The sequence below is a fragment of the Staurois parvus genome, unplaced genomic scaffold (assembly GCF_062004578.1).
Source record: "Staurois parvus isolate SC_StPar_1 unplaced genomic scaffold, SC_StPar_1.0 ptg000199l, whole genome shotgun sequence".
Lineage (NCBI taxonomy): Eukaryota > Metazoa > Chordata > Amphibia > Anura > Ranidae > Staurois > Staurois parvus.
In genome coordinates, this window is record NW_028317995.1 from 2,066,242 (window position 1) to 2,091,729 (window position 25,488).

At 44.5% G+C, this 25,488-nt stretch overlaps 1 protein-coding gene and 2 pseudogenes across 4 annotated transcripts in view; 2 read left to right on the forward strand and 1 right to left on the reverse strand.

The window, feature by feature from the left end:
* Positions 1 to 24,669, reverse strand: part of CDH24 (cadherin 24) — a 119,367-nt gene extending 94,698 nt beyond the window's left edge. Inside the window, exons 1-3 of one of the 4 annotated variants that reach the window (XM_089678199.1) lie at positions 24,225 to 24,358; positions 22,974 to 23,098; positions 21,151 to 21,519 (exon numbers count right to left, since the gene is read on the reverse strand). In XM_089678199.1, coding sequence (XP_089534325.1) covers positions 21,151 to 21,519; positions 22,974 to 22,994 — 390 coding nt within the window. In that variant the 5' untranslated portion in view covers positions 22,995 to 23,098; positions 24,225 to 24,358. The other 3 variants (XM_089678198.1, XM_089678200.1, XM_089678202.1) reach the window with 3 other exon arrangements.
* Positions 3,397 to 3,489, forward strand: LOC149461512 (U2 spliceosomal RNA; annotated as a pseudogene).
* LOC149461513 (U2 spliceosomal RNA) lies at positions 9,050 to 9,167 on the forward strand (annotated as a pseudogene).
* Positions 24,670 to 25,488: the final 819 nt, after the last annotated feature.

The window sequence follows — 25,488 nt, forward strand, 5'->3', positions numbered from 1 at the left end:
ACAAACGTTCGACCAGGACAGGAAATAATGTTTGTTGTTTGCCCCACTTACACAGAATAAATGCTATGCATTTTTTTTATTAATACATCTAAAAAGGGTTTGTTATCTTGCTCTGCTTTTTGATAGGGCATACAAAGCAAATGAATAAACCAGCATAAACCAGTCAGTACCAGTAAAAAGTAAATTCACCCTCTGGGGGAAAAAAGCTAGTTAGAATCAACCTAGTGTCTACAAAACCTTTAGGGGTGTGTCTCACTGAGTTCTCTTTACCTCTGCACCAGATTTCTGTGGTGCCAGTATCTACTTACGACAGTTTCTTACTGTTATAGATTTCTCCTGTCTCGATTCCTGTATTTTCCTAGCCTAGAGATTCCATCTAACTTGTTTACACTGACAGTGGAGTGGCACTGAGGGCTATCCATAACTCTGCCCCCCTGCCTGTGTGGAAGGCTGCTCCATCTGGTACTTACAGATATTATAGCACCTTGGGTCAATAACTAGAATATTTTTTAATTACACTCAACAAACAATCTCTCTACAATTTCTATCAATATGGCTCGGGTAGAATCTAACTACAAAACATTAGTGCAATGGTATATGGTCTCAACTAGGATAGCTAAGATGGCTTCATCCCATTATTTCAGGAACAGTGGTCAGATAGGCACCATGGCCCGCATTTGGTGGCAATGCCCCAAAGTGACAAGGATCAGGATTAGGACATTTAATCTAATTCACTCTGTAATGGGTACACATCACCATAAATAAGGAGACTGCTCTATTCCAAAATTTAGATAATGACTTTGCTAAAAAATTAATCGTTTGATTTCCCATATGATATTGGCTGTCAGGATAGCTGTTGAACCTTGTTGGAACCAGTTGGTGATAATGTTTGACTATGTTAAATAAAAAATAAACTGGATCATGATTAATGATTAATCAACATGTACCCTCCACAATAACCAAGTTTGATAAATTGGTAATACCTTGACTGCTCTCTACCTTTTTTTTTTTACCTTCTTTTCCTTTTCTTTCATGAATTTTTTCTGTCTAAGCTCATCTGTTAATTATTGTTTACAATTGTGTTATTTTTTTTTATGACATACTGTTTTTACAAACATCACACTATAACTTTTCATGAGGTTACCCCTTCTGAGTTGATGAGTAATACTGTATATATCACTCAGGGTCATTGTTGTTGTGGACATTCACCACTCTATCTGTGGTGAATCATAACTGCTCTTGTTAATGCCTTTATGGCTATTGTATACACTAAATTGCCAAAGGTATTGAGCCACCCCTCCAAATCATTGAATTCAGGTGTCCCGATCACCTCCATTGCCACAGGTGTATAAAGTCATGCACCTATGCATGCAGACTGTTTCTACAAACATTTGTGAAAGAATGGGTCATTCTCAGGCGCTCAGTGAATTCAAGTGTGGTACCATGATAGGTTGCCACCTGTGCAATAAGTCCATCCGTGAAATTTCCTTGCTGTTAAATATTCCTACTGTTAGTGGTATTATAACAAAGTGGAAGCAACTGGAAACAACTCAGCCACAAAGTGTTAGGCCACATAAAATGACAGAGAGGGGTTTAGCGCATGCTGAAGCGCACAGTGTGCAGAAGTCGGCAACTGTCTGCAGAGTAAATAGCTAAAGACCTCCAAACTTTGTGTGGCCTTCAGATTAGCACAACAGAGAGCTTCATGGAATGGGTTTCTATGGCTCAGCAGCTGCATCCAAGCCTTACATCACCAAGTGCAATGCAAAGCGTCGGATGCAGTGGTGTAAAGCACGCTGGTACTGGACTCTAAAGCAGTGGAGACATGTTCTCTGGAGTGACGAATCACGCTTCTCTGTCTGGCAATCTGATGGACGTGTTCGGGTTTGGTGGTTGCAAGGAGAACGGTACTTGCCTGACTGCTCTGTGCCAAGTGTAAAGTTAGGTGGAGGGGGGAGTATGGTGTGGGGTTGTTTTTCAGGGGTTGGGCTTGGCTCCTTAGTTCCAGTCAAGGGAACTCTTAAGGTATCAGCATACCAGGACATTTTGGACAATTTCAAGCTCCCAACTTTGTGGGAACCGTTTGGGGATGACTGCGCACCAGTGCACAAAGCAAGGTCCATAAAGACATGGATGAGCAAGTCTGGGGTGGAGGAACGTAACTTGCCTTCACAGAGTCCTGACCTCAACAGAACACCTTTTGGATGAATTAGAGCGGAGACGGCAAGTCAGGCCTTCTCGTCCGATATCAGTGCTTGACCTCATAAATGCACTTCTGGAAGAATGGTCAAACAAGGGGTAGGCCAACTGAATATTGAACCCTACGTACTAAGACTGGGATGCCATTAAAGTTCATGTGCGTGTTAAGGCAGGCGTCCCAATACTTTGGGCAATATAAAGTATGTTTTGTCATTTTTTTTTGTCATTTATGGTTGTCATTTTTTTGGCTATTTCTGATGTTACAGTGATTGTGTATTTTGTCTCGGACTGTATAAGTTCTTTTCTCAAAAAAGAATTAAACAGATTGAAACATAATTACTCTGGACCTAATGCAGGCTTTACTTGATTTGTTTGGGTGAGTGGGACCAGATGTTTCAGTATAGTCAAGTAGATTATACTTCATTTTAAGACAAGTTTGGGAAGGTAGATAATATTTTCAATAAAGTAAATGCTAGGAAACTTACTTTATAAAAGCAGTTAGACAAAGATTTAAAGCTTAATTCCAGCCTGACCTTCAGTTTTGCACAGTTGCACAGGCTCCTCTTTTGTACTGAAATTGCTTACACTGACTTCCCTGCACACTGTGAGCTTCTCATATTGTGCATTAAAAGCTGCAGCCAAATAGAGCCTTCCTCATTTCCTGACTGTGCCTGGCCCACCCCTTCTATTCATTGGGTATCAGTTCTTTTACATTCCTTGATGGACTTTAAGGAGGAAGAGGACGTCTGAAGATTTCCCCCTTCCCCCTACTCCCCCTTGCGTGTCTTTGTCTTTTCAATAAAGCTTCGGGCCTGTGTTTCCCCCTTTCTTCCCTTCCCCCCCCCCCCACACACCCGATGCCTATTGTAAACTGTGATTTTCGGTTTTTCGCTTTTTCGCTTTCGGTTATTGCATGACTTAGTACTGTGTATCAGGATGCTATGGTTTTTGGGGTAAGCGGCGTCATGCATGACGTGGCGGTCTGGGGATTTATCCTCTGCACATCACGTCAGGCATCATACCGCTGAGCGAACGTATTTATTTCTGAATGTATTTATTGTATGCTTGGAACTGTATTGCTATGTGGTGCGCTGCGTCGCAGTACAGGGTGAGATGTACCCCGATTACACGTATCATGTTGTTTTTGATGCTTCTGTAATAAAAGTATCTTTTCAATCAAAAAATCAGTTCTTTTACATCGCTTCTCGGCCTTTTGGCTAAGATCAAGTGTAGTATCGACCTTGCCTTTAGGGGTGTCCCTGCTTCCAGCTAGGACGTTGAGAACCACTTGCATCTATCCCAGCCATTTGGTCTGTGTGGGGTACCCTCTTCTCGGCCTGGTAGGATCGTCGATTAAATTTGGCTTCACCTGCTTGCTGCTATTGGGTTCGAGGCTTAGCCCCCACACAGAATGAGTTTGTGATCTTCCCCCCCTTGTTCACTCTGCGTTACTACCTCCGGGCAGTAGACGCTCAATAGCCTTTTCAAAGGCTAAGCAAGAGTGAAGCCGCCGAGGAAGAAGAAGGAGAAGGAATCCGATCAAGATCTCTGGGAAGCCCGCCTGAGAACTCCTCTGCGACAAGATGGGGAAGAACAAGCAAACCGCGAAGAAGCCACAGAACGCCACCACCGCCCCCGCCAAGACCCCGGGAGAAGCCCCCTCCGCCTCCACCTCCACCTCAAATCGCTCCGGCCCTGCAGACGGTCTCCCTCCACTGGAGCCCTGGATGAAGCAGACAGTCGTGCTGCGGCTGAAAGAAGTGGAAGGCAGAGTCCCGGACATGACCCCGGAAGTCTTCGGGAAGAAAATGATCCTTGAACAAGGATTTAGCAAGGCAGAGACCCTGTCGGTGCAATCCTTCATGAAAGGTATTTTCTTCGTAACTTTTGTTTCCCTACAGGTATGCAGAAGGTACTGGGAGGCAGTGAAGACCTCTGGACCCGACTCCCTCTTCCGCAAGTTCATCGCGAACTCTCCCATTCAAAGGGACGAAAGGCGGATCACGGTGTCCATGAGGAACCCTCACGTCCCTGGTAGAGACATTGCCACCTACCTCCAAAGGTTTTGCGTCGTGTTGAAGGACCCAGTCCGGATACTAGACGCCAACGGCTTCTGGACTGGTAAGTGGTCTGTGTTTTGCAGATTGCTGAGAGATCGTCCCGCTGGAGATCTCCAACACCTGCAACAGTGCTTTTCCCTGGGAGCGTCAGCGGGACTCCTACACTACCCGGATCAACCTCAGTCATGCCGCAGGTGCGGACAGCCGGGGCACGAGGGTAAGGATTGCCATGTGCTTTCATGTAGGTTCTGCCGGTCTGCAGGTCACGAGACCAAGGATTGCCTGAGGTCCAAAACCTGCAACCTCTGTGGACAGTCAGAGCACGTCTACAGGGACTGCCCAGAGAGAAGCAGGACGTATGCTGGGGCCCTGAGCAAGGGCTCTGCCGCCAAACCAGCACCACAGAAACCCCCAAAGGACCCAGGTAAGAGGAACCCCCCTCCCCCCACCCCAGCCCCCCAGGACCCTGGTCCCCCCGCCCCTGGCAACCCTGCCCCTCCCGCCCCCTGGCCCTCCTGCCCCTGGCCCCCCTGCCCCACCCCTCCTGGGCCCGGTTCCACCCCCCCCTGACCTGTCCTCACAGGAGGATTTCCCGCCCCTTCCCCCTGCCACCCCCGTCAGCAGCTCTGCGGCGGGGATCAGGAAGCGGAAGAAGGAGCAGGCTAGCCCGGCGGCGGAGGAACCCTCCTCCGCCACCAAACGGCCTACTGTCCTCCAGAATGCCGCAGGCCCCGACCCCGAGGGGGAGGACCTCGACACACTGGAGGAAGAGGAAGAGGTGGAAGAAGAGATGGCTCTGACCCGGTCGGGGCCAGATCTCTCCACCGACTTCGATGAGGTCCTCAACGAGGTCCTCAACCAGATCGGACTGAGCCAGGACCCTGGCCAGGCCGCAGAGGTCGCCCCCCCTCCCCAGGGGAGGTAAGCACAGCCCCTGCCGACTAACCCCTTCATCTCTTTCCCATGATGGCTGAGATCTCTATCTTTTCCATTAATGTGAGGAGCATCAAGGATGTGTCTAGGAGGCAGACTGTGCTGACCTTTCTTTCCACACAGCAGAGTGATGTGTACATGCTTCAGGAGTGCGCACTTCCCCCTCTGAGGAGGTACACTCATTTGTCCTCCCAGTGGACCCACGGTCCCTCCTACTGGTCTGGGGGTGGCGATTGCAAGTCCGCAGGGGTAGCGGTTCTTATCAGGGGAGGACGTTTCACTGTTGACTCCGTCCATGAGCTCGTCTGTGGCCGCCTTCTGGTCATAGACGGTTCGTGGGCGGGGGAGCCCGTTAGGCTCATCAACGTGTACGCCTCCCCGGAGAAGAACGCGCGGCTGGAACTTTTCCAAACCCTGCGGACGCAACTCGTCACAACGAGAACAGTAGTAATCGGCGGTGATTTTAACTGTCCGATAGAGGAGGATGGGCGCAGCTCCAGCATGTACGCAAAACTCGACGCCACCTCGAAGCTGCTCCGGGAGATGATTGCGGAGGCTTCCCTGCGAGGCGCAGTGGGATCCGTGGGGCGCGGTTCCGTGAACTACTCATGGAGCCGCCCCGATGGATCTGTGCGCTCCAGGATTGACTTTGTGCTCACCTCCAGGGCAGTCAGGCACCGCGGGTTCTCCATGGTTCCCTGCTTTTTCTCTGACCACAGGGCCATTCACTTTCAAGGCGATCTGGGAGAGGGCTTTGCCCCGGGCCCAGGCTCCTGGAAGCTGAATTGCACCCTGCTGGACGATGAGGAACTGCTAGAGGAGCTCAGGGAAACCTACGGTGCCTGGCGAGGGGAGAAGTCTTTCTTTCCCAAGGTAAGCGACTGGTGGGAGTTCGTGAAAGTCAAGCTGCGCAGCTTCTTTCAGGCCAGGGGACGCCAGCAAGTGTGTGCCAGGAGGAGGGAACTCAGGAGGCTGCAGCGTCAGCTGCAGTCCCTGCAGGACCTTCATCTCTGTGGCTGGGACGTGAGGCAAGACCTGGAGGACACCAAGAAGAGCTTGAAAAAGCACTTTGAGGAAGAATCCAGGCACATTGTCTTCCATGCCAAGGTGGAGCATCTGGAGAAAGGTGAGAAGTGTAACTCTTTCTTTTTCAGGAAACTCCACTCAGGACACACTCCCCTGTCTGAGCTGCGCGAGAAGACTGGAACACTCCAGAAGGGGAAGGAGGCCGTGATGGAAGTGGTCAGCGACTACTACTCCGAACTCTACTCCCCCAAAGAAACAGACACGGCAGCGGCCGACAGGTTCTTGTCAGGTATCTCTAACGCTATTGATCCTGCAGGTTTGTCGGCCACCAACGCCCCCTTGACGTTGGAGGAACTGCACTCTGCCGCTAAATCCTTTAGGCGAGGCAGGACCCCGGGCTGCGACGGTCTCCCAGCGGAGCTCTATGTAGCGCTGTGGGATCTCGTGGGCCCGGACCTGCTCGAGCTGTACGAGGAGATGGTGGTGGAGGGCAAGATGCCTCCTTCGTTGAGGGAGGGGATGATCACGATCCTGTACAAGCGTAAGGGGGAGAGATGTGACTTGAAAAATTGGCGTCCCATCTCTCTCTTGAACGTGGACTACAAGATCCTCGCCAAAGTTATGGCGAACAGGTTGAAGGCTGTCATCGGACAGATAATCCACCCGGATCAGACTTGTGGCATTCCTGGCCGCAGGATTGCGGACAGCCTAGCGCTTGTCCGGGACACGGTCCAGTACATCAAAGACCGCCGTGTGCACGCGGCCCTGGTCAGTCTTGACCGGGAAAAGGCCTTTGACCGTGTCTCCCATGGGTTTATGTGCAGAGCCCTGCGCAGGTTTGGTCTTGGGGAAATGTTCTGTTCGGTTGTGGATATGATGTATAACGACATTTGTAGTTCCGTGCAGGTGAACGGATGGAAGACTGACCCCTTCCCGGTCCTCTCCGGGGTCAGACAAGGCTGTCCTCTCTCACCTCTGCTTTTTGTTTGCTGTATAGAGCTCTTCGCCGAATGCATCAGATGGAATCCAGAGATCGGGGGAATCACCACACCGGGACCAGACAGACGGGAAGTGAAGTGCCCGCTCTACATGGACGACGTGACGGTGTTCTGTGCCAACCAGCGCTCCATCGACCTGCTCGTCCAGACCTGCGAGGACTTCGGCCAAGCTTCGGGGGCAAAGGTCAACTGCGGGAAGTCGGAAGTAATGCTCTTCGGAAAGTGGTTCCTGCCTTCTTCTGCATCCATGCCCTTTGGCATCAAGACAGACTTCATGAAAATTTTGGGAGTTTGGTTTGGTGCCGAGGGCGCAGCCCTGAAGTCTTGGGAGGAGAGACTGGCCAAGATGCGTCAAAAGTTTGGACTATGGAGCCTCAGAGACCTCTCCATCGAAGGGAAGACACTGGTACTCCGCAGCGAGATTCTCCCTGTGTTGCAGTACCTCGCCCAGGCCTGGCCCCCACGGGTCAACACCTGTAAGGCCATCACCTGGGCGGTGTTTCACTTCATCTAGGGCTCCAAGATGGACAGAGTGAAGCGGGCAGTCATGTTCAAGGAACCCCTCAAGGGCGGTAAGGGCGTGCCCGACATCGCCACCCAGCTGAGGGTGTTCTTTGCTTGCAACTGCATCCGCAGAACTTTGCCCAGATGGATTATGGACTCTGGCGGGAACGCAATGTCTCGCTTCTTCCTGTTGCCTCTCTGGAGGTCCCTGGGGTGGGACACTTGGGATAGTTCCATCCCCTACAACTGGGACACTCCTTGGTACTCCTTGGATACCTTCAAGTTCATCAGGGAGCAAGGGCTGCAGGGAGTCAAGCCTGACTTGTGGAAACCAAAGACTATCTACAAGCTCATCCGAGCCAGCGACATTCTGGAGTCGGTTCCAGGCCTGCCTTCAGACACCTGCAAGGTGGTCTGGAGGAATGTTTCTTCCAACATCCTTACCAACAGGCACAAAGACCTGGCATGGATGGCAATTCAAGGGGGGTTGCCTCTCAGGACATTTATGCATGCCAGGAACCTGAGCAGATACAGACACTGCCCCTTCTGCATCATCCACGAGGAAACGTCTCACCACGTTTTCTGGGAGTGCACATTTGCTCAGGCCCTGTTGGGGGCCCTGGAACCTGAACTCAAGGACTTTGTACCACAGACAGCCATCACTCACTTTGGGGTGTTGAATGGACTATTCTGTGGGACTTTTTCTCTGGAGGACATTGACGGCGCCTGGCGGGTGCTGTGCTGTTTTAAGGACGCTTTATGGTGCGCCAGAAAGCGCCTCATCCACCAGCGGGAGAGGATGTCCATTGAGGACTGCCGCAGACTGATCCTCAGTCTGCTCAGAGACTATTCCTTGATGGACTTTAAGGAGGAAGAGGACGTCTGAAGATTTCCCCCTTCCCCCTACTCCCCCTTGCGTGTCTTTGTCTTTTCAATAAAGCTTCGGGCCTGTGTTCTTTCCCCCCCTTCCCCCCCCCACACACCCGATGCCTATTGTTGATCGTAATATCCGGTTTTCGTTTTTGCATGCATTAGTATTATTAGGAAACGTAATGTATATTAGGATGCTACAGTTTTTGGGGTAAGCGGCGTTATGCATGACGTGGTGATCTGGAGATTCGTCCTCCACGCACATCACGTCAGGCATCATACCGCTGAGCGAATGTATTTATTTCTGAATGTATTTATTGTATGCTTGGAACTGTATTGCAATGTGGTGCGCTGCGTCGCAGTACAGGGTGAGATGTACACCGATTACAAGTAACATGTTGTTTTTGATGCTTCTGTAATAAAAGTATCTTTTCAATCAAAAAAAATCAGTTCTTTTACATCGCTTCTCGGCCTTTTGGCTAAGATCAAGTGTAGTATCTGTTCTTATCAGTGTCCAGTAGGGGTGCTCCACGGTCATTCTAGCTTTGCGGGGATGACTGATTGTATAGTACCCCTGCTGGAATGATGGGGGTCTGGACGGCTAGTACTGGGGGGACAGAAAGCGTGGTGCCCACGAGTAGAAGCTGGGGCCGTGAGTAATTCTCCTGAGGAGACCGGAAGGACCCAGTTCCTCCTGATTTGGATGGATCTACCTTGTCTGGCCAGGGGTCGGGAAGGCAGAGAGTCTGCAAACCAGTGCCCCCTGAGTAGTCGCCTCAGGGGTGCCACTAGTAACACCTGGGTGTGGGACCCCACAGTGTGAAGATGGCACATGGTCACTGTTTTACCACTTTTTCTGCACAGCGCCCTTAGGACCAGGCCTTTTGGCTAGGACCAGGGCAATTTTTGCTACAGGCCTCAGGGCCTGGTCTGTGCACTATTTGGCACGACCACTTTTTTATTTTCTATTTATTTAATTTATTACACCTCCCACGTTTTGTCACTTTTTCTTTACTTATGTGTGTGTTTTTCTCACAGGATGGAGGGTGTGGGTCCTCGGGCCTGCCCTGAAGTCTAGGGGGAGGATGTGTGGCCTTTTGGTTCCTTCCTCCCCTGTCCCTAGGGGGTTTTCTCTTCGGGAGAGCCCCCTGACCAAGTACTGGGTGTCTGGCTTCGGCTGGACACAAGGAACGGTGGTCCACCAGGCCTTTTGGCCAGGAGGACCAAACGGAAACCTTGTCCCTGTCAGGAGCTTCGTGCCCCGGGGGATCAGGGTAGTGGTCCATCCCCTTCAGGGGAAGGACAAAGCACACCCCTAAGTGCACTTTTTCGTGTGGTGTTTTGCACTTGCACTTTTTTTGTGAACACTTACGGGTTTTTCGTTATAGTTGCACGTTTGCGGACTTAAAAAAAAAAAGATCAGTTCTTTTAAACATGGAAGGGTGGCATTTTGATATGTGCATAACTTCTCCCATTGCTTGCATTAGGGTGAGGGCCCTTGAGAGATGTACTGAGGCAGAGTGCTGCAGTGTTTTCAAAAAGCTTTATACAGCACTCTGCTGGCCCATCCCACGAGCAATAATCTGCCTGCATTGCATAAAGTAACACAGAGACCCAGTGATGACATAAAAGGACAAAGTAATGAAAACAGAAAGATTTTAATTAAAAAATCATTTACCATGTTAATGAGGAGGGAAGAGGAGAACTAAGATTAAACTTCAGCTTTAAACAGAGGAAACAGTTATAACCTCCAACATGATTAGATTAACTTTCTCAAGCGGAAAGGCTAAAACAGAACTCCAGCCCAAAAGAACAAAATAAAAATGACTAGCTCATAAAAAGATAAAATAACAAAACCAGCCTTTGGTGCAAAATTTCCCTTCAATCCATTCTAAAGATTTTCCTAACAGTACTTTTGTAATGCCAATAGATGTCTGAGGGTCAGCATTAAAGTGGTTGCAAAGATTACTTTTTTTAATTAAAATAATAAACATAGTATACTTACCTTCTCTATGCAATGGTATTGCTCAGAGCCGCTCCTTACCCCCTCTTCTGAGATCTCCCACGGAGCTGTCCACTCCTCCTCTTCTGTGTCTGCTACCATAGCAAACCACATGTTATGGGGGCACTCCCAAGCTGGGCTGCATGCATCCATAGACCCACACAATGCAACTCAACCCCTGACCCCCACTCCCTCCTCACAGGATTTTTAAAATATAACTACTGAGACATTTTATACCTTAAAGAGGTAGTAAGCAGCAACCTTTTTTTTTTAAATCTGCAAGACAATGGCTTAATGTGCTAGTATGCATTGCATATTAGCACATTATTAAGTACTTACCTTAGAACAAAACCCATCAGTGGCGTGCTGACACCCCTGACGGGGCTTCCATCTTCACCCAGTCCTCCTTCTGGGTTCGCATGCTCCGGCCTTCTGACTGGCTGAGCTGCGATGATGTCACTCAAGTGTGCGGGAGATTCGGCCATGGAACAAAGCTCTGAAGGGATGGTATAGGTATGCTATCCCTTCAGAGCTCATGCACCAGTGATGTCACCAGCTGTGTGCGGTGTGAATATCTCCCAAACCGTGCAAGTTTAGGAGATATTCTCTGTACCTACAGGTAAGCCTTATTATAGGCTTACCTGTAGGTACAAGTTAAAAAAATTACTTTACTACCACTTTAATACAGGGAATGCATTAAGGTAAAAAAATGTCTTGGCTTTATAACCACTTTAATCACTTCTACTGTCCAGCCTATGACTGGACAGTGAAAAGAGAAGCAGCACAATGATGAGCTCATCTCTCTGTCACTCTGCTTTCTCTTCCTAACAACATGCTTATCATCACATGAACTGTTTTTTTCCTTCTCTGCAACCCCCCCCCCCCCCACACATACATCCAGTTCGCCTTACAGAGACTGCTAGAGCCTGATACCACATAATATTCAGGTACTTACGACGTTTGAATTTCAAATGAATGATGTAATCATGATTACAGAGCTGCATTAATTTGTGTCTTCCATATCTGCCTGGAGTTTGTCTTTAGCTTTTCCCTCACATCTAGTTTTAAAAGGAGTTATGGAAATTCAGGGGTTGAACTAAGCAAAAAAAAAAAAAGTGGTCTATCTGAGCACACCTACAGTGTCTAGTATCCTATAGTTTTCTGTGTCTACAGCCCTAACCATGTCTCTCTTAATTTACCAGAACAATAAGGATGGCAGTCCCAAAAAACGAGCCTTTAGATTCTTACTGCATTTCAAATCTTATAGCAAATGTTTTAATGATTTTCTGCTTTAACATTTATTTACACTTTGGAAGCCAAATTGATTTTTTTTTAAGTATTGCTTACCATTTAACATGCTTTTTACTTGAAAAATGAAAATCATACATAACTTTCCCCATCTATGCAACGTTAAAGACACAGTTCACCTTTACCAAAAAACTTCCAATGCAGATAAGGGGCATCTGTAGATAAAAACAAGCTGGGCAAGTTTGATCAGAGTTGATTAATGCACTTCCTATAGGTGTAGGCAGGCCCGGACTGGCCGTAATGCACACCTGGCATTTGCCTGGTGAGCTAGAGCCGCCAGGCCGCATGTCTTTGGGGCCCAAAGCAGCTGTGGTAGCTGGGCTGCTGTCAGGGATACCATAGGCATCCAGTAAGGAATGACCAGATCAATGGGCTGTGCCTTAGGAAATTAGGAAGCAGGCTGAGTAAAGTTAAATGAAGGTTATTAACATGAATATCACTCTTACACTACCAACACCAATAAACCATAACAATGTAAAGTAATAAAATAAACGTGAAAGTGCAGCAAACCACACGATAATCTAACTAATTATATTCAAATGGAGGGAGCACTCACAAGCAGGGCAAGTTCAAGACTAAGACAGGAAACAAGAGGAGCAGGGAGCAAGGTACTGGGAAAACTAGGTGCAGGGTACAGGGAGCAGGTCACAGGAGCAGGGCTCAGGATAAGGTGTGGGTACAGGAACAAGGCTCAAGAACAAAGATCAAGCTCAGGCAGGGACATGGCTTGCAGGAGGAATATTGAAGCACTAAACTCCAGTCAAGGGTGGGCTTATATAGCATCCATTAGTCCGCTGGTGGCCACTGGAACTATGCTCTTTGATTCAAGGAGCAGCAGTACCACCAGCAGGTGACCCATGTAAGGACACAAGTCCTGACAGCTGCTCCTTGAGCCTGTGGCACTCATCCAGCCTATCCACGGCCATTCAGTTCAGCCATCGGGGCCGAGGGGCAGAAACTATAGGTCAGCTGATTGGTGACCATGAAGGGCGAGGAGCTGGAGGAGACCCCATGGCCTGGTGTTGGGATAGGTGTCACTGCTGCCGCTGGGTGTAAGCCATTTACTTAGCTCATTAAGCCTGACTGAAAAACTCCCAGAGATTGCACCCCATCCTGCCTTGTTGCTAGAACATCGCTGAGAGACTCATGGCTTTCACCCTCACAGGAATGAGCTCTTTATTTCATGAACTTTCTCTCGCCTAATGCAGTAGCTCTGAGCTTAGCATTTGAGAGCTCACTCCTGTTATGGTGGAGACTTTTAGAGTCTCACAACAAGGCAGGACAGGGTCATCTCTGGGAGTTTAACAGTCAGGCTTCATGAGGTATGTAAATGGCCTATGCCCAAAGCAAGGGCATTATTCATCTTTGGTCAAAGCTGCACAGCATGTTTTTATCTACAGACACCCCTTTCCCGCAGTTTTTTGGTAAAGGTTAACTAAGGCTTTAAGGAGATGGTTGAGGAATCCTATTTACCATAATTAACTCTGTCTGTACTGTGATGGCAGATCTAATATCAGTTTTAAACTAGATACCCACAAAGCCTGTCCTAAGAAAGAGTTAAAGATCTGAAGTCTTGGGTGGCACATTGTATGCTAATCCACTCAAAAAAAACTATCCCTAAATCTGTCTGCTTATTGCACATTTCAGGCTATTCTGAACAATACAATTTTTTTTAGTTCTTTTTAGGTATGTTGTATGAATGGGAAAACATAACAAACATATAACGTGGATTTTTGACATTTGGCTCTGAATGTGGAAATACACAGAGAAGAATCAAATTTGCCATGTTTACCATGTCCAGAGATTTGAATAAAACAATATAAAGACCAGTCTGTTCCAAACCCCCTCAATTGTTTCATATTTAAACCTCAATACTTAAGAAAATATGAAAAAAGATTAAGATATTGCATATATAAAAGCTAAACTGAAATGAGTTATCAGCATCAGTAAAACAAAAGAATTAAATAAAATGAATTTATGTCAGAAGTCTGTACTCTCAATTTGAGTGAAGTCTTATCTATGAAAAGCACACTTTAAGACCACCTGGTCAGAAATACAATTTATTCAGGTCTTAGATTAGAATTAGTAGAAATTTCACCACTAAAGTACTTGGAAGTCAAGATGTTTCTCTTTGCTTTCTTAAGGTGGTGCAAGCACCCCCCCTTCTGAAACTTAACGAAATATTTTTCTTAATACTATATTTCAGATATTTGTATTCTTTCATTCACAAGAAACACTTGTGAATGGACAGTAACAAAACAGCTACCTAACTAATTCAGCAGGGTGACTGGATTGTAACAATAGATCTAAAGAATGCCTACCTCTGCATGTCAGTTTGCCGAAAGCACAGAATGTTCCTGAAGCCTACAGATCCTACAAACCACCTGTAGTTTGCTGCCATGACCTTTCAGCTGATTTCATCCCTGATAATATTACCCAAAGTCCTTGTCAATTTTTTTGCTGCAGAAAGGGAGCTGGTAGTGTGCATGCTTCCATACCTGGACAACTGGCTGATGAATGGTGACACCTAAGATCTTTTGTTGAAAAATCTGGATGAAATGCTCAGCAAACTGTAAAGACAATTCTTGCAGTTAGATTACAAAAAGGTCCCTTTGCCCTGCTGCTGCCATACATTCTTTGGGCATAATCATAGAGTCTTTTTCAAAATTGCTTTGCTGCTGCCAAAGGAGAGAGTAAAAAACAACAGGTCACTGGTTCCCTCATTGATTGAGCATCGTCTCTAATATATCAGGATGATTATTAGTGTTGTGGAATTTATTGTGTTCCTTCTGAGGACTATCTGGCTCTTGCCCTACTCACAATCTCTCACTTGAAACCTCTTGAGTGTTGAAAAAAGAATAAACCCTATTAGATCACAAAAACACTTTGGCTAGAAAGCCAGTAACTCTCTCACATGATGGCTACATTCACCTTCAGTAACCCAAAGTTCTTTGAGGAACTGGATCGCTTAATCCCGTCAAAGCCAACAGAGAAAAATGTTCATAAATAGTCAAATGTCTGAGATTGTAGAGATACAAGTAGTCAGAATATCCTTTATATCTTTCCATTTGATTATACAGACATTTAGAATAACATCTGTTGTGTACATCAACTGTTAAGAAGACACCACATCGCTTACTCTAATTCTACAATGCCACCTAAGGTTCCTACCACAAATGGCTCTTGTGAACAACAGAACTAACCAGACAGTAAGTTTCTTTTATTCTCCTCAATGTCAAGATGCTCCAGACCATCTAGACTGCATAATAATCAAGAGGTTTCAGACCTTGAGTAATTTTTGTCTCTTATACCAATGATTTCCACAGTTCTGAAAAAGATATTGATGGGCAAAAAAGTGACAGCTATAGAGTCAGCAAGCTAAATATAAAAGAAACCATGCATTCAAGTTCTAAATACAAACTGTCTACTAATAGCAGCAAACACAAATGAGAAAAATACCACACATAGTGTGCACTGTGAGTGCAACACAGTCTGTAAGCTGTCTAACCACAGCTTACAAAGCCATCCACAACACTGCCCCTAGCTACATCACCAACCTCATCCACAGATACCACCCAAATCACCCAGTCTGCTCCTCCCATTATATCCTCCTCTCTATCTCCCTCATCACCTCCTCCCACGCTCGCCTCCAGGACTCCTCCAGAGCCTCTCCCATCCTCTGGAACTCCCTACTACAACATGTCCGGTCAGCCCCCACCCTGTCTGCCTTTAGGCAATCTTTGAAAACTCACTTCTCCAGGGAAGCCTACCACACCTCCACCTAAGAACTGTACTTGAATCACCTCCGCCAGATCATCCCCCGCAGTTATCACCTTTTGTATCACCTCTCCCTTCCTTTAGATTGTAAGCTCCACGAGCAGGGCCCTCCTATTCCTTCTGTACTGAAATGTATTGTAATTGTACTGTCTCCCTTATATTGTAAAGCGCTGAGCAAACTGTTGGCACTATATACATCCTGTATAATAATAATAATAGAGTCAGCAAGACCAATGGCTTGGTTTATGCATCTGCTAGAAGAATTGTCTAAGGATCAGCCTCTCCCCGGAAACAGGGATCAAATCCATCCAGACCATCTAGAACTATTCTGGAGGAAAAGGTAAACTATTCCATCCACACATTCCAGACCTTTTCTCCTGAAAGGTTGACTTTTTTTTAGCCAAAGACCTCTTAGATGATTTGAATAAATCTGATCACAAAGACCGGGAACAGATTTCTTTCATACTCAAATTGGACTTCTCCAAATTACCTTACCTTAGAATTTTGTGTTCCTGAATAAAAGAGACAGAAATCTGTTGGAGTACATTATTTGTTCAATTTCCGGCACTTTCAGCTGCTATTAACTGAAATCTTACTTCAGATGCACACTTAAAGGGTTTTTTAAGCCTCTTAAGAATAGTTGATGTCTGAACATTTTAAGTTGCTGTAAAAAATTTCATAGAACTTGACTAAACTGTCTTGGAAATCCTTATTCTTGTGTTACGACTGTCCAAATAACAAGTGACCAAAATAATGCCATGTTGAGCACTTTTTTGCAATTTACCCCTATGGTGCCAAATGCCTTTATTTTTCTCTACTGCGCAGAGGAGGAATAGCTTACATGAGACCATAGTCCTTAAACATACTTTACTAGAACACAGCTGTTTAGAAAAGACAAACATTTTTTCATGCAGCAGTTGGGTTCAAAGAACTACATTCTCATTTAACAACTGCAACAGCAGCAACGTGAGCTGAACTGGTACTGTTCTGGTTAAGGATGTCAAGTATGTGTCCTCCTTTTCACCAGTATTTATCTTTGCCAGACACCACAAGACTGACATTTTGGCCTTAAACTATACTTCCCTTGACCTTGCAGTTTTGCACAGAGTGCTTAACAAGAATCCTTTCCCCTTTCTTCTTTGCTGCTTTGTGTGCCTCTGTTAGAACCAAAATAAGTCTAAAATTGACCTTTGAAATTGTCTAATCATTTGGTCTATAGACAACACAAAGGTATCAAACCCATACAAATATTTATGCTTTAGTGCTTCTTGATGGCTATATAATGTACAAGACTGGTTTAAGTTGTTGTATTCATTTGCTTTGTGCGTAACAAACAGAAAATACACTTTGGGGGTTACCGTATTTACTAACATGGTGAAAAATCTGGTGCAGCTCTGCATAGAAACCAAACAGCACAAAGCCTAATTGAGCAAGCTGAAGTTAGAAACTGATTGGCTACCATGCAAAGCTTCACCAGTTTTAGTAAATCTCCCCCACAGGGTCCAAATTGGCTAAAAAAAACAAATTGGATTCTTTTTAGGTAAAATTTACAAAATACAGTATACTATTCAGTAGATTCTCTATTTTATAATTTACTGCTGCCATGTTTTATAATTGCACCTTTCCAAGAAAAAACAAAACTGGTTGAGGTCAGCAAGGTATATAGTATTGCCTATATAAAGTACCTGCAGGATTTGATGCTATCTTTGACAAGGAACCACTTAACAGCTACACTTGCTTTACTGCAGATATAAGAACAATATAGATGTTTACAAGGTTCCGTGTCAGCATTGCCAATCCACTCAATAAACATTCTTCTTTTGAATGCATTTTCACATTTTTGCCTTGGCCAATGCCCCAGTAGCCTCCTTAAATGAACTAATGCCTAGCCCATACAAAGCTCTAGTCAGAGCTTCCAAAGAGCAGATGATTGTCTACTTCTCATATGATGGCTCTGGGCCAATCAACAAGCACTAGCACATGTCCCTGTATACTTGGAAGTACTAGGTATTTTATTTGCTCCCAGTGGCTGAATAGATTGGTCGGGGAGCTAAAGACAGGTACGTGTGTGTTGCTGGGTTTGTTTTAGTGACCTCCTAATCATTTGTGCTTTTTGCCATTGCCCTAATATAGCACAGGGCATTTCCTGCACTAGATAGAGCCCACCTTTTGGTGTGTATAGTGGAAAAGCAAAGGGACCAAGTAAGGGGACCTCAACATTCCATTCTATTTTCCTGAATGAAGTAGCCAGATCTGGGTGGTGTGGCTGTGAACCGATCCATCACATGCAGATGTGACTCCAACAGCAGCATACAGAAAATACATTTAAGGATTTTGCACTTAATAAATAATGTGAATCATAGACAGTTGTACTTTATTCTATTGCCTATGTTGCTTCACTGAATTAAGTCCATTCCTCATACAACATAATTCTCAAACAGCACTACAATAAATGAAAATGCAGTTCACCATATCAGATTTCACGTATTCCAGAGTTGCTGCAAAAAGCTGAAATTGTTCCTTAGGGGATGGGGAACTGCAATTGTTCATCATCCTCTAGTATCAATGTCAAAAAGGATCTAATAAAAATTGAAAAGTATAGGTTCCTTTTAATACCACCACTATGGAGGCAGCGTTTAAGGTCCTTCTCCGATGGTACTGGGTCCCGGCACGGATAGCCCATGCAAACCCATCCTTTGACGATCAATGTTTTAGAGGTTGTGGAAACCATGGAGATGAGCTACACGTATGGTGGACGTGCCCGAGATTAGTGGGCTTTTGGTCCAGAGTCTATGGCCTATTGTCGACCCTTTTTCACTCTACTTTCCGTAGAGATCCCCGTCATGCGCTTCTCCGTTGCCCACTTCCTGGCCTCTTGACCCATCAGCAGAGATTGGCTACCTATCTTTTCATAGTGGCTAAAAGGGCCATTGCTAGAGCCTGGAAGAAACCAACTGTTCAGATTGCAGAAGTAAGGAATATTATGACCACCCTCATGATTCATGAGAAAATGTTGAGTATTTTACTCAGGTTAATTTTGCTCTAGTTGGGGCACTCTTTTGTTGAAGGTTAATCTGTTTGAATGTTTTTGATTGTATTGTATATCTGCCAATTGGTCCCTGCGAGGGACCTTATTTTCTAAATGTTTGTACCTTGTTATTTTTTTCAAACAAGAAAAAAGGAAAAAGCTAATAAAATTATTGTACCAGAAAAGTATAGGTCCCTATGAACATTCACCAGAGACAACCTAGGAACAAAGTCAAGCATATCTATGCATTGGGGAGTTTTGAGTAGATGTTATTTTCCCATTTTCAGTTCACACAGACCCGAAGCCATTATCACTGCTAAAGGATATACTTATCTACAGCGTAAATTGGTGGTAAAACAAACTGTAGATAGTTGGATCACAGCCCAAAGTCCGAGCATCATCAATGTGTACAGCCAGATGTAGTGTCAGCCAGTTAACAACATTCCACTCAGTAAGCATTTAATATGACTAAGAAAGGACACAGCTATTCACCGTTTGTGGTTTTATATTGATTTTTCAATCTCCAGTAGAAACTCTGTAAACATAATCAAATCCTTTACAGTGTTGATGTTTAATTTCTCATTATGTCTGACACCTATATTTTTTATGTAACTGCAGACAAATACAAGGCAAAAAAGATTATTTCTAATTAGAACATTGCTGTCAAGTTTACAAAACAAACAACGTTATGTTTATTAAATGATGAAGATAAAAGATCTCTATTAGATTTGTATGATTTGTGTAATTTTTTGGGGGTTTCTACCAAAACCATAAAATGTCACATTTACATGTAAAAATGGGCTAATTTAAAGGGCCAACCCTCCTGATATAGTTATGAGTTGAGTATGGTAGAGTAAACCTCTTAGGGTCCTTTCAAACCATATGCATTGGGCTGTCTTGGACATCATTGCCCAATGCAGTCCCAATGCAAACACAAGGTCATTCACCTTCGTCCTATTATTTTGGTTTATGCCATTGCAGTGCAATGGTGTACATTGAAAAAAGTGGGACAGGTTGCATTTCTATGCAATGCACTACACAGCATCACAGTGCACTGAGGTACATAAAAATGAATGGCATGTCAATTTGTTACATTTTAATAAAGTAAAAAAAAAAAAAAGGTAAACATGGCGATACATTGTCACAACACATTGCTCCACCCTTTCACAGCACACATCAGAGGATGCACAATATATAGAGCACAGTGTGCACCCACTGGTGTGAATGGGCTCTTACTCTCTCATATTTGTCAAGAAATTCAAAGATGAGATATCCACTGTAGTTATTGGCTCTGCTGCCCCAGTCCATATGGATTACCATATCTCCAGAAGAAGCAGAGGTTATGGTCCAACTGTTTCACTCTCCAGAACGTAAATTCAATGCAAAATTCAATAGAGAGAGTTATTTTATGATGGAGCTGGGAATTCAGCTACAAAGACCTTGGTACCTGATTTCTTAAAAAAATAAAACAAGCTGTGGGAAATTAAAACAATCCATATCTACTGAATACTAACATTTCAGCTGATTGCCCCTTTATTAATGCAGCTCAAAGAGCAATGATGATGTCATGTATGAGGCCACCAGAATCACCATTCTTCAGCTTGGAGCACTCAAGAGAGTGAAAGATAATTGCTGATTAATTGATATGGGTTACTGCTTTTGCTTAATTAGAGAAGTCTGAATATCCATTAATACCTCATATAACACCACAAATTTGTACTTGTTGGATAATGATAACAAACAAATGTATTTTTCCTGCAAATGGAAGTGGTATTTATGCAGAATCATTTTATCAAGCGAATAAAAGTTGGCCATAGAATCTGTAACCTAAATGGTAGAATTATTTTTGTAGAGGTTTTTTGTGACCATATGGTTTGTTGCAAAAAATTGAAAGTGTTTGACCTTAGGTTTCTTGAACATCACAGCATGACAGTGTATGAGAGAAAGAAGAATATTTCAGTGGTTAGATTGTTTGTAAATGCATGAACAAAAGCACTGTGTAACGGCACCCTCAGGGTATACTGTTCCAACATTTTGCTTAGGCTACTTAAAAATATCATACAGCTCTGATTTCTTACTTTGTAGTGACAGCTGCACAGAGGCCTTATTTAAAACTTCTTTCTCTGCTTAAGCCCAAGTGGCTGTCATAATCACCAAGCTTCAGACTAACTCATTTGGGCTTAATTAAGAGTATTTCAAAAATCAGGTCTGCCTATAGCCACAAGGGCTGAACTTGAGATCCCTTGAGTATTGACTGTAAATTTCGAGTAACTCAGTAATATTTCAGCAATAGTTAGCACAATCACAAAGACCTATCTTGTGTTCAACTGGTAATTGTAAAATTGTTCCTGGTGGAAAGTTACTGCATAATCCTGTAAAGCTGATTTTTGTGAAATCACAAGTTAGCTAAGATATAACTAAAATAATAATAATAATAATACTCACCCTCCCAATTAGCACAGGCTCTGGTCCTGCATATTCTTCAATTACAAAGAACTGGTTCCAGACCCAGCTACGTTTGGACCGCGGAGGAGGGCCAGGCCCCTGAGGTGGAGATGATGGAGACCCAGCCTCTCCACTAAGACCAGGAGACATGTCCTCCAAAACCGGCACAGTGGAGGAGCAGCCCAGAAGAAGCAGAGAGAGTAGAGGACACAAGTGAAGGGCAGGCATTGGGAAGATGCAAACCCCGTTGAAGAATAAGTCCAGAGGACAGAAGTCACAACAAACTGCAACTTCTTTGTTGTTTGGTGAAACCTTCCATGTAGTTAAGAGGTGGAATTTATGATGCACCTCAATCCATGTGATGTGAGACTGGCAGAGAAATAAGGGAAGAGAGGAAGAAAAGGTTACAATGTAGGACTACTCGCCCCCCTTCATCATTAAAGCATTTCAGTGAATAGATGTATTAACTGTTTATGTCTAAGATCTTTTCTGTGTTCTAATTAATTCTTACAAATTACTGTTGTAATAGTAACTATGGCTGACTGCAATATATCAAGCTGTGCACTTCACCAGCATTTGTCTAGTAATTGATTGCACTTTTTTTGCACTACATTATAAAATAAGGCAGACTGTGTGCATTCGCCATTACCAACACTTGTTAACCTCTTGTGTTTCACAGCCAATTTTTTTGGCCTCCGCTTTATAAGTCTAGCATAGGAATGCTGATAATGGCATGTATCCTTACTGCACTTGAAATAGACCATTATCCTGTGGCTGTATAGTCAACAGCTGCAGCAGTGAGCCTTGGGCATCCTTGAGGTCAGCTGGGACGTAACAGGGAGTGTCTGTCATTAGTACATGAGAAGCAGTGGACTTAGGAAGTCAACAGCCTCCAGTTTAGTCTGAAGCACAAGTGAAAAAGATAGAAGCAGAAGAAGCTTAGCAAGAATTATATTCAGAGCTGTGCTGCTCCTGTCTGCACTTTTGTTTTTCTCTCCCCAGATCTCCTCTGCTTTCTCCCTCTTTCCCTGCAGGCCTGATCTTTTATGTGAACGGGTTTTGACTGCTCTTTCTTACCTCTCTCTCTCTCTCTCTTCTCCCCTTGACTATAGGAGATTTTGTTTTATTTCTAACTCCTGTTCTCTCACTCAAGCATTCCCACTGTTTATCTGTCAGTTTCTTCTCCCCATTGCACCCCCCTCCTTGTCTAGAAGTTATTTCCCCTGTTTGGTTTTAGCTGTGTACAAATTGTACCATCTGTCTCTCCTCTCTACTTCTCCTTCCCTTTCTCCCCTCGCTTCTCCATTCTCCCTCTGTCTCTTTGTATGCCCGTCATGTTCAACACTTTACGCTTTACTGCAATAAGAAGAGGATAAGAAATCATAGGGAGAGAGACTCCGAGAGGGAGGGGGATGGAAAAAGGGAGAGATAAAGAGAAGAGGAAGAAAAACAAAACAGACAAAATGGTTAAGAGCAAAAGAAAAATGCCTGAAGGATGGAAAGATGAAGAAGAAATAAAGAAAGAATGGACATGAAACAAGGGAAGGGCAGAGGACTAGTGAGGGTGTAGAGGATGGCAGCAGCTTGCCTGGACACAATTTGTGCCACTGCAGAAGTTCTGTGGCTCTAAGGGACACACATGACCATCTGGTGACAAATCTCAGTGATAGCAACAAATATCCTGCAGTAACTCCTTAGGGGCTTAGATAGGTGACCAGAATGGAGACAAGTCACAGCATTCATCTTTCAATGATTTATGTGTGTTCTTTTTTTCCTGTGGGTTTTGCATAGCAAACTTATACTCTGTGATGTATGTTTTTTACTTTATCTCTACTTATTTCCATTTAGATATTTCCAGTGTCCTGCCATCTGGATCTGTCCTTTTCCACATTACTGTTCCTCCCGCTATCTTCATTCCAACTGCTTGTAAAATTCATGTCTCTTCTCCCTGTAGGGTTTAGTGGATTATTCTAGTGTGGTGGATGCTGGGTATTAACTTTCACATATAAATGACAATTTTCTTCTGGAGACAGTATCTGCGCATCACTCAAATTAAACTCTTACATATACATGTCAGGTGGATTGTCTGCCAGGGAGCGTGTACAGAATGTTGTGTTTGACATTCTGATGGAGTCACTGATCATCTCCCTCCCCATCTTATTGTTCCCTAAAACTCCTTATAGGATCCCATTTCGGCATCCTATAAAGCTTCTATTGCCTGGCATAAGTGCTCCTTGTAATGCCTGATTAGACCATTTGGTGCAATTGATCCCATTGTTCAGTTAAATCTCTTCTCACTGCATCTCCTTTTTACAATGCATAAAACTGTTTTTCCATAGCTGTTCCATTATTTATATTGCTCCACATAACCTTTCCCTATAAATCCGCTATTGCTCTATATAAATTCTCTAATTGCTTCATAATTACTCCCTAGCAATGGGTTCCTTTACCCCGGTTAACCTTCTACAAGACGTGCACCATATAACTTCTATTTTTGCCCTTATGTGCTCTCAAAGCTCCTCCTTATTCACGTTTCCTCCAATTGACCATCATTTTAAATAGTGGCTGTCAATTGCCATCTCAACCCATATGTCCCCTCTGTTCAACCTTCCACATAACTCCAACAACTGGTAAATAGAACTCCTGTCTATAACACCTCCTGGAACACATCAAGTAACCAGAACTCCTCCTACTGCTCCTAGTGTATGCTGTTGCACTGTGTGCAAAATGATCATGCAGACAGCTGCGACCCAACGGAGCCTCTTCGATGTATTCAGATGTAATTGGGAACATTCACATGTGTGTATAAACACATTAGCTCTGCATGAATGCAGTGCACATTAGGCATGCTGTGCATCTGAACGCTCACGTCAGTCTTAGGAGAGTACGTCTGCTCACACGTCCATGCAGAAATACACTCACATATGTATATGTATCATTCTATACGGTTATGCACACAATCTCCATGTGTTCACAGGTGTTGGCGGTGCCTCTCATGCAGGCAACATAGATTACCAGTCCATCACACACATGCCACATACACTCAATACACTCAAGCAGAAGTTTTAACGCACCGTATAACTCCAGACGTATGAGACAGACCGCTGCAAAGACAGGTCAAGATGTGGCAGAGACCTCTGCAGAACTAGCTCCACATGGGTGCCAAAGACCACCGAAGGGATAGATGCTATTAAAGGAGAGAGCGGTGCAGAGACTGCTCCAGTTGTGAGGCAGACTCCTGCAGAGAGAGTTCCAGATGTGAGAGAGGACAAGACTGCTGCAGAGACAGCTCCAAATCTGCGAGAGCCTGCTGCAGAGACCATGTGATAGAGAGGAACAGACAATGTTAGAGACAGTTAGTGGCAGACAGTGCTAGAGAGTGAAAGGATGAGACATGCAGGGTGAGGGTGATGGACTAATGGAGCTAGACAGAGAAAGAGAGGGAGACAGGCAGATACAGGTTCCTGCAGATGCTGCTCTGGTTTTAGAGCGAGTGATGCTGAGAATACGAGTTGACATGCACCCCCCCCCCCCAAATCCTCTGCACTCTCCCCCTCCTCCTCCTCAGTCTCTCTCTTTTTCTATCTCTCCTCCTCTTTCTTCCTCTTTCTCCTTTCCACTAATACAAGAGGACACAAAGAACAGAGAGAGACAGAGACAAAGTGACAGCGAGAAACCAGAGGGACAAGGAGTGAAATAAACACAGAGCTCACAGTGGTCAAGCAGCAGAAAGACATATATAAGGAATAATTGGAAAGCCAGAGATAGATGGATAGACAGATACATACAGAGATAGGTAGATAGATAGATAGATAGATAGATAGATAGATAGATAGATAGATAGATAGATATGGAGCAAGTCAGCAGGAGGGCACAGGCACACAGCAATAGGTATGGTACTCAGGCAGTACAACAATGATGGATTATAGGTATTTAGCGAATGGGCATTTGACATGGTGTGTTTTGGGTGGAATGTGACACGGTGTCTCTGGGGTCCATGTGTGCTTTCCAGGAGAGAAAAAGAATGCACAGACCTGTCTGAAAACAGACATAGAAAATTTAACATTTCAATTTAACAAGCTGCTCACACAAAGAAAAATAAATTATAAAAAAAACTGAAAGAAAAAAATATCAGTATGAAGCAAACAAAAGAGATTAGAGAAGAAAAGCTGGATGAAAAAATAAATTTGCATTTTTACCAACTAAGGGTATTGTGTCCATATTGCACATCTGGCATCTAGATAAGACATACAAGTTACAACTTTTTGTTGTGTGGCTAGTATTAATGTTTCCCAAACAATTATATCAGTATCCCACAGTATGCAGTGAGCATACATA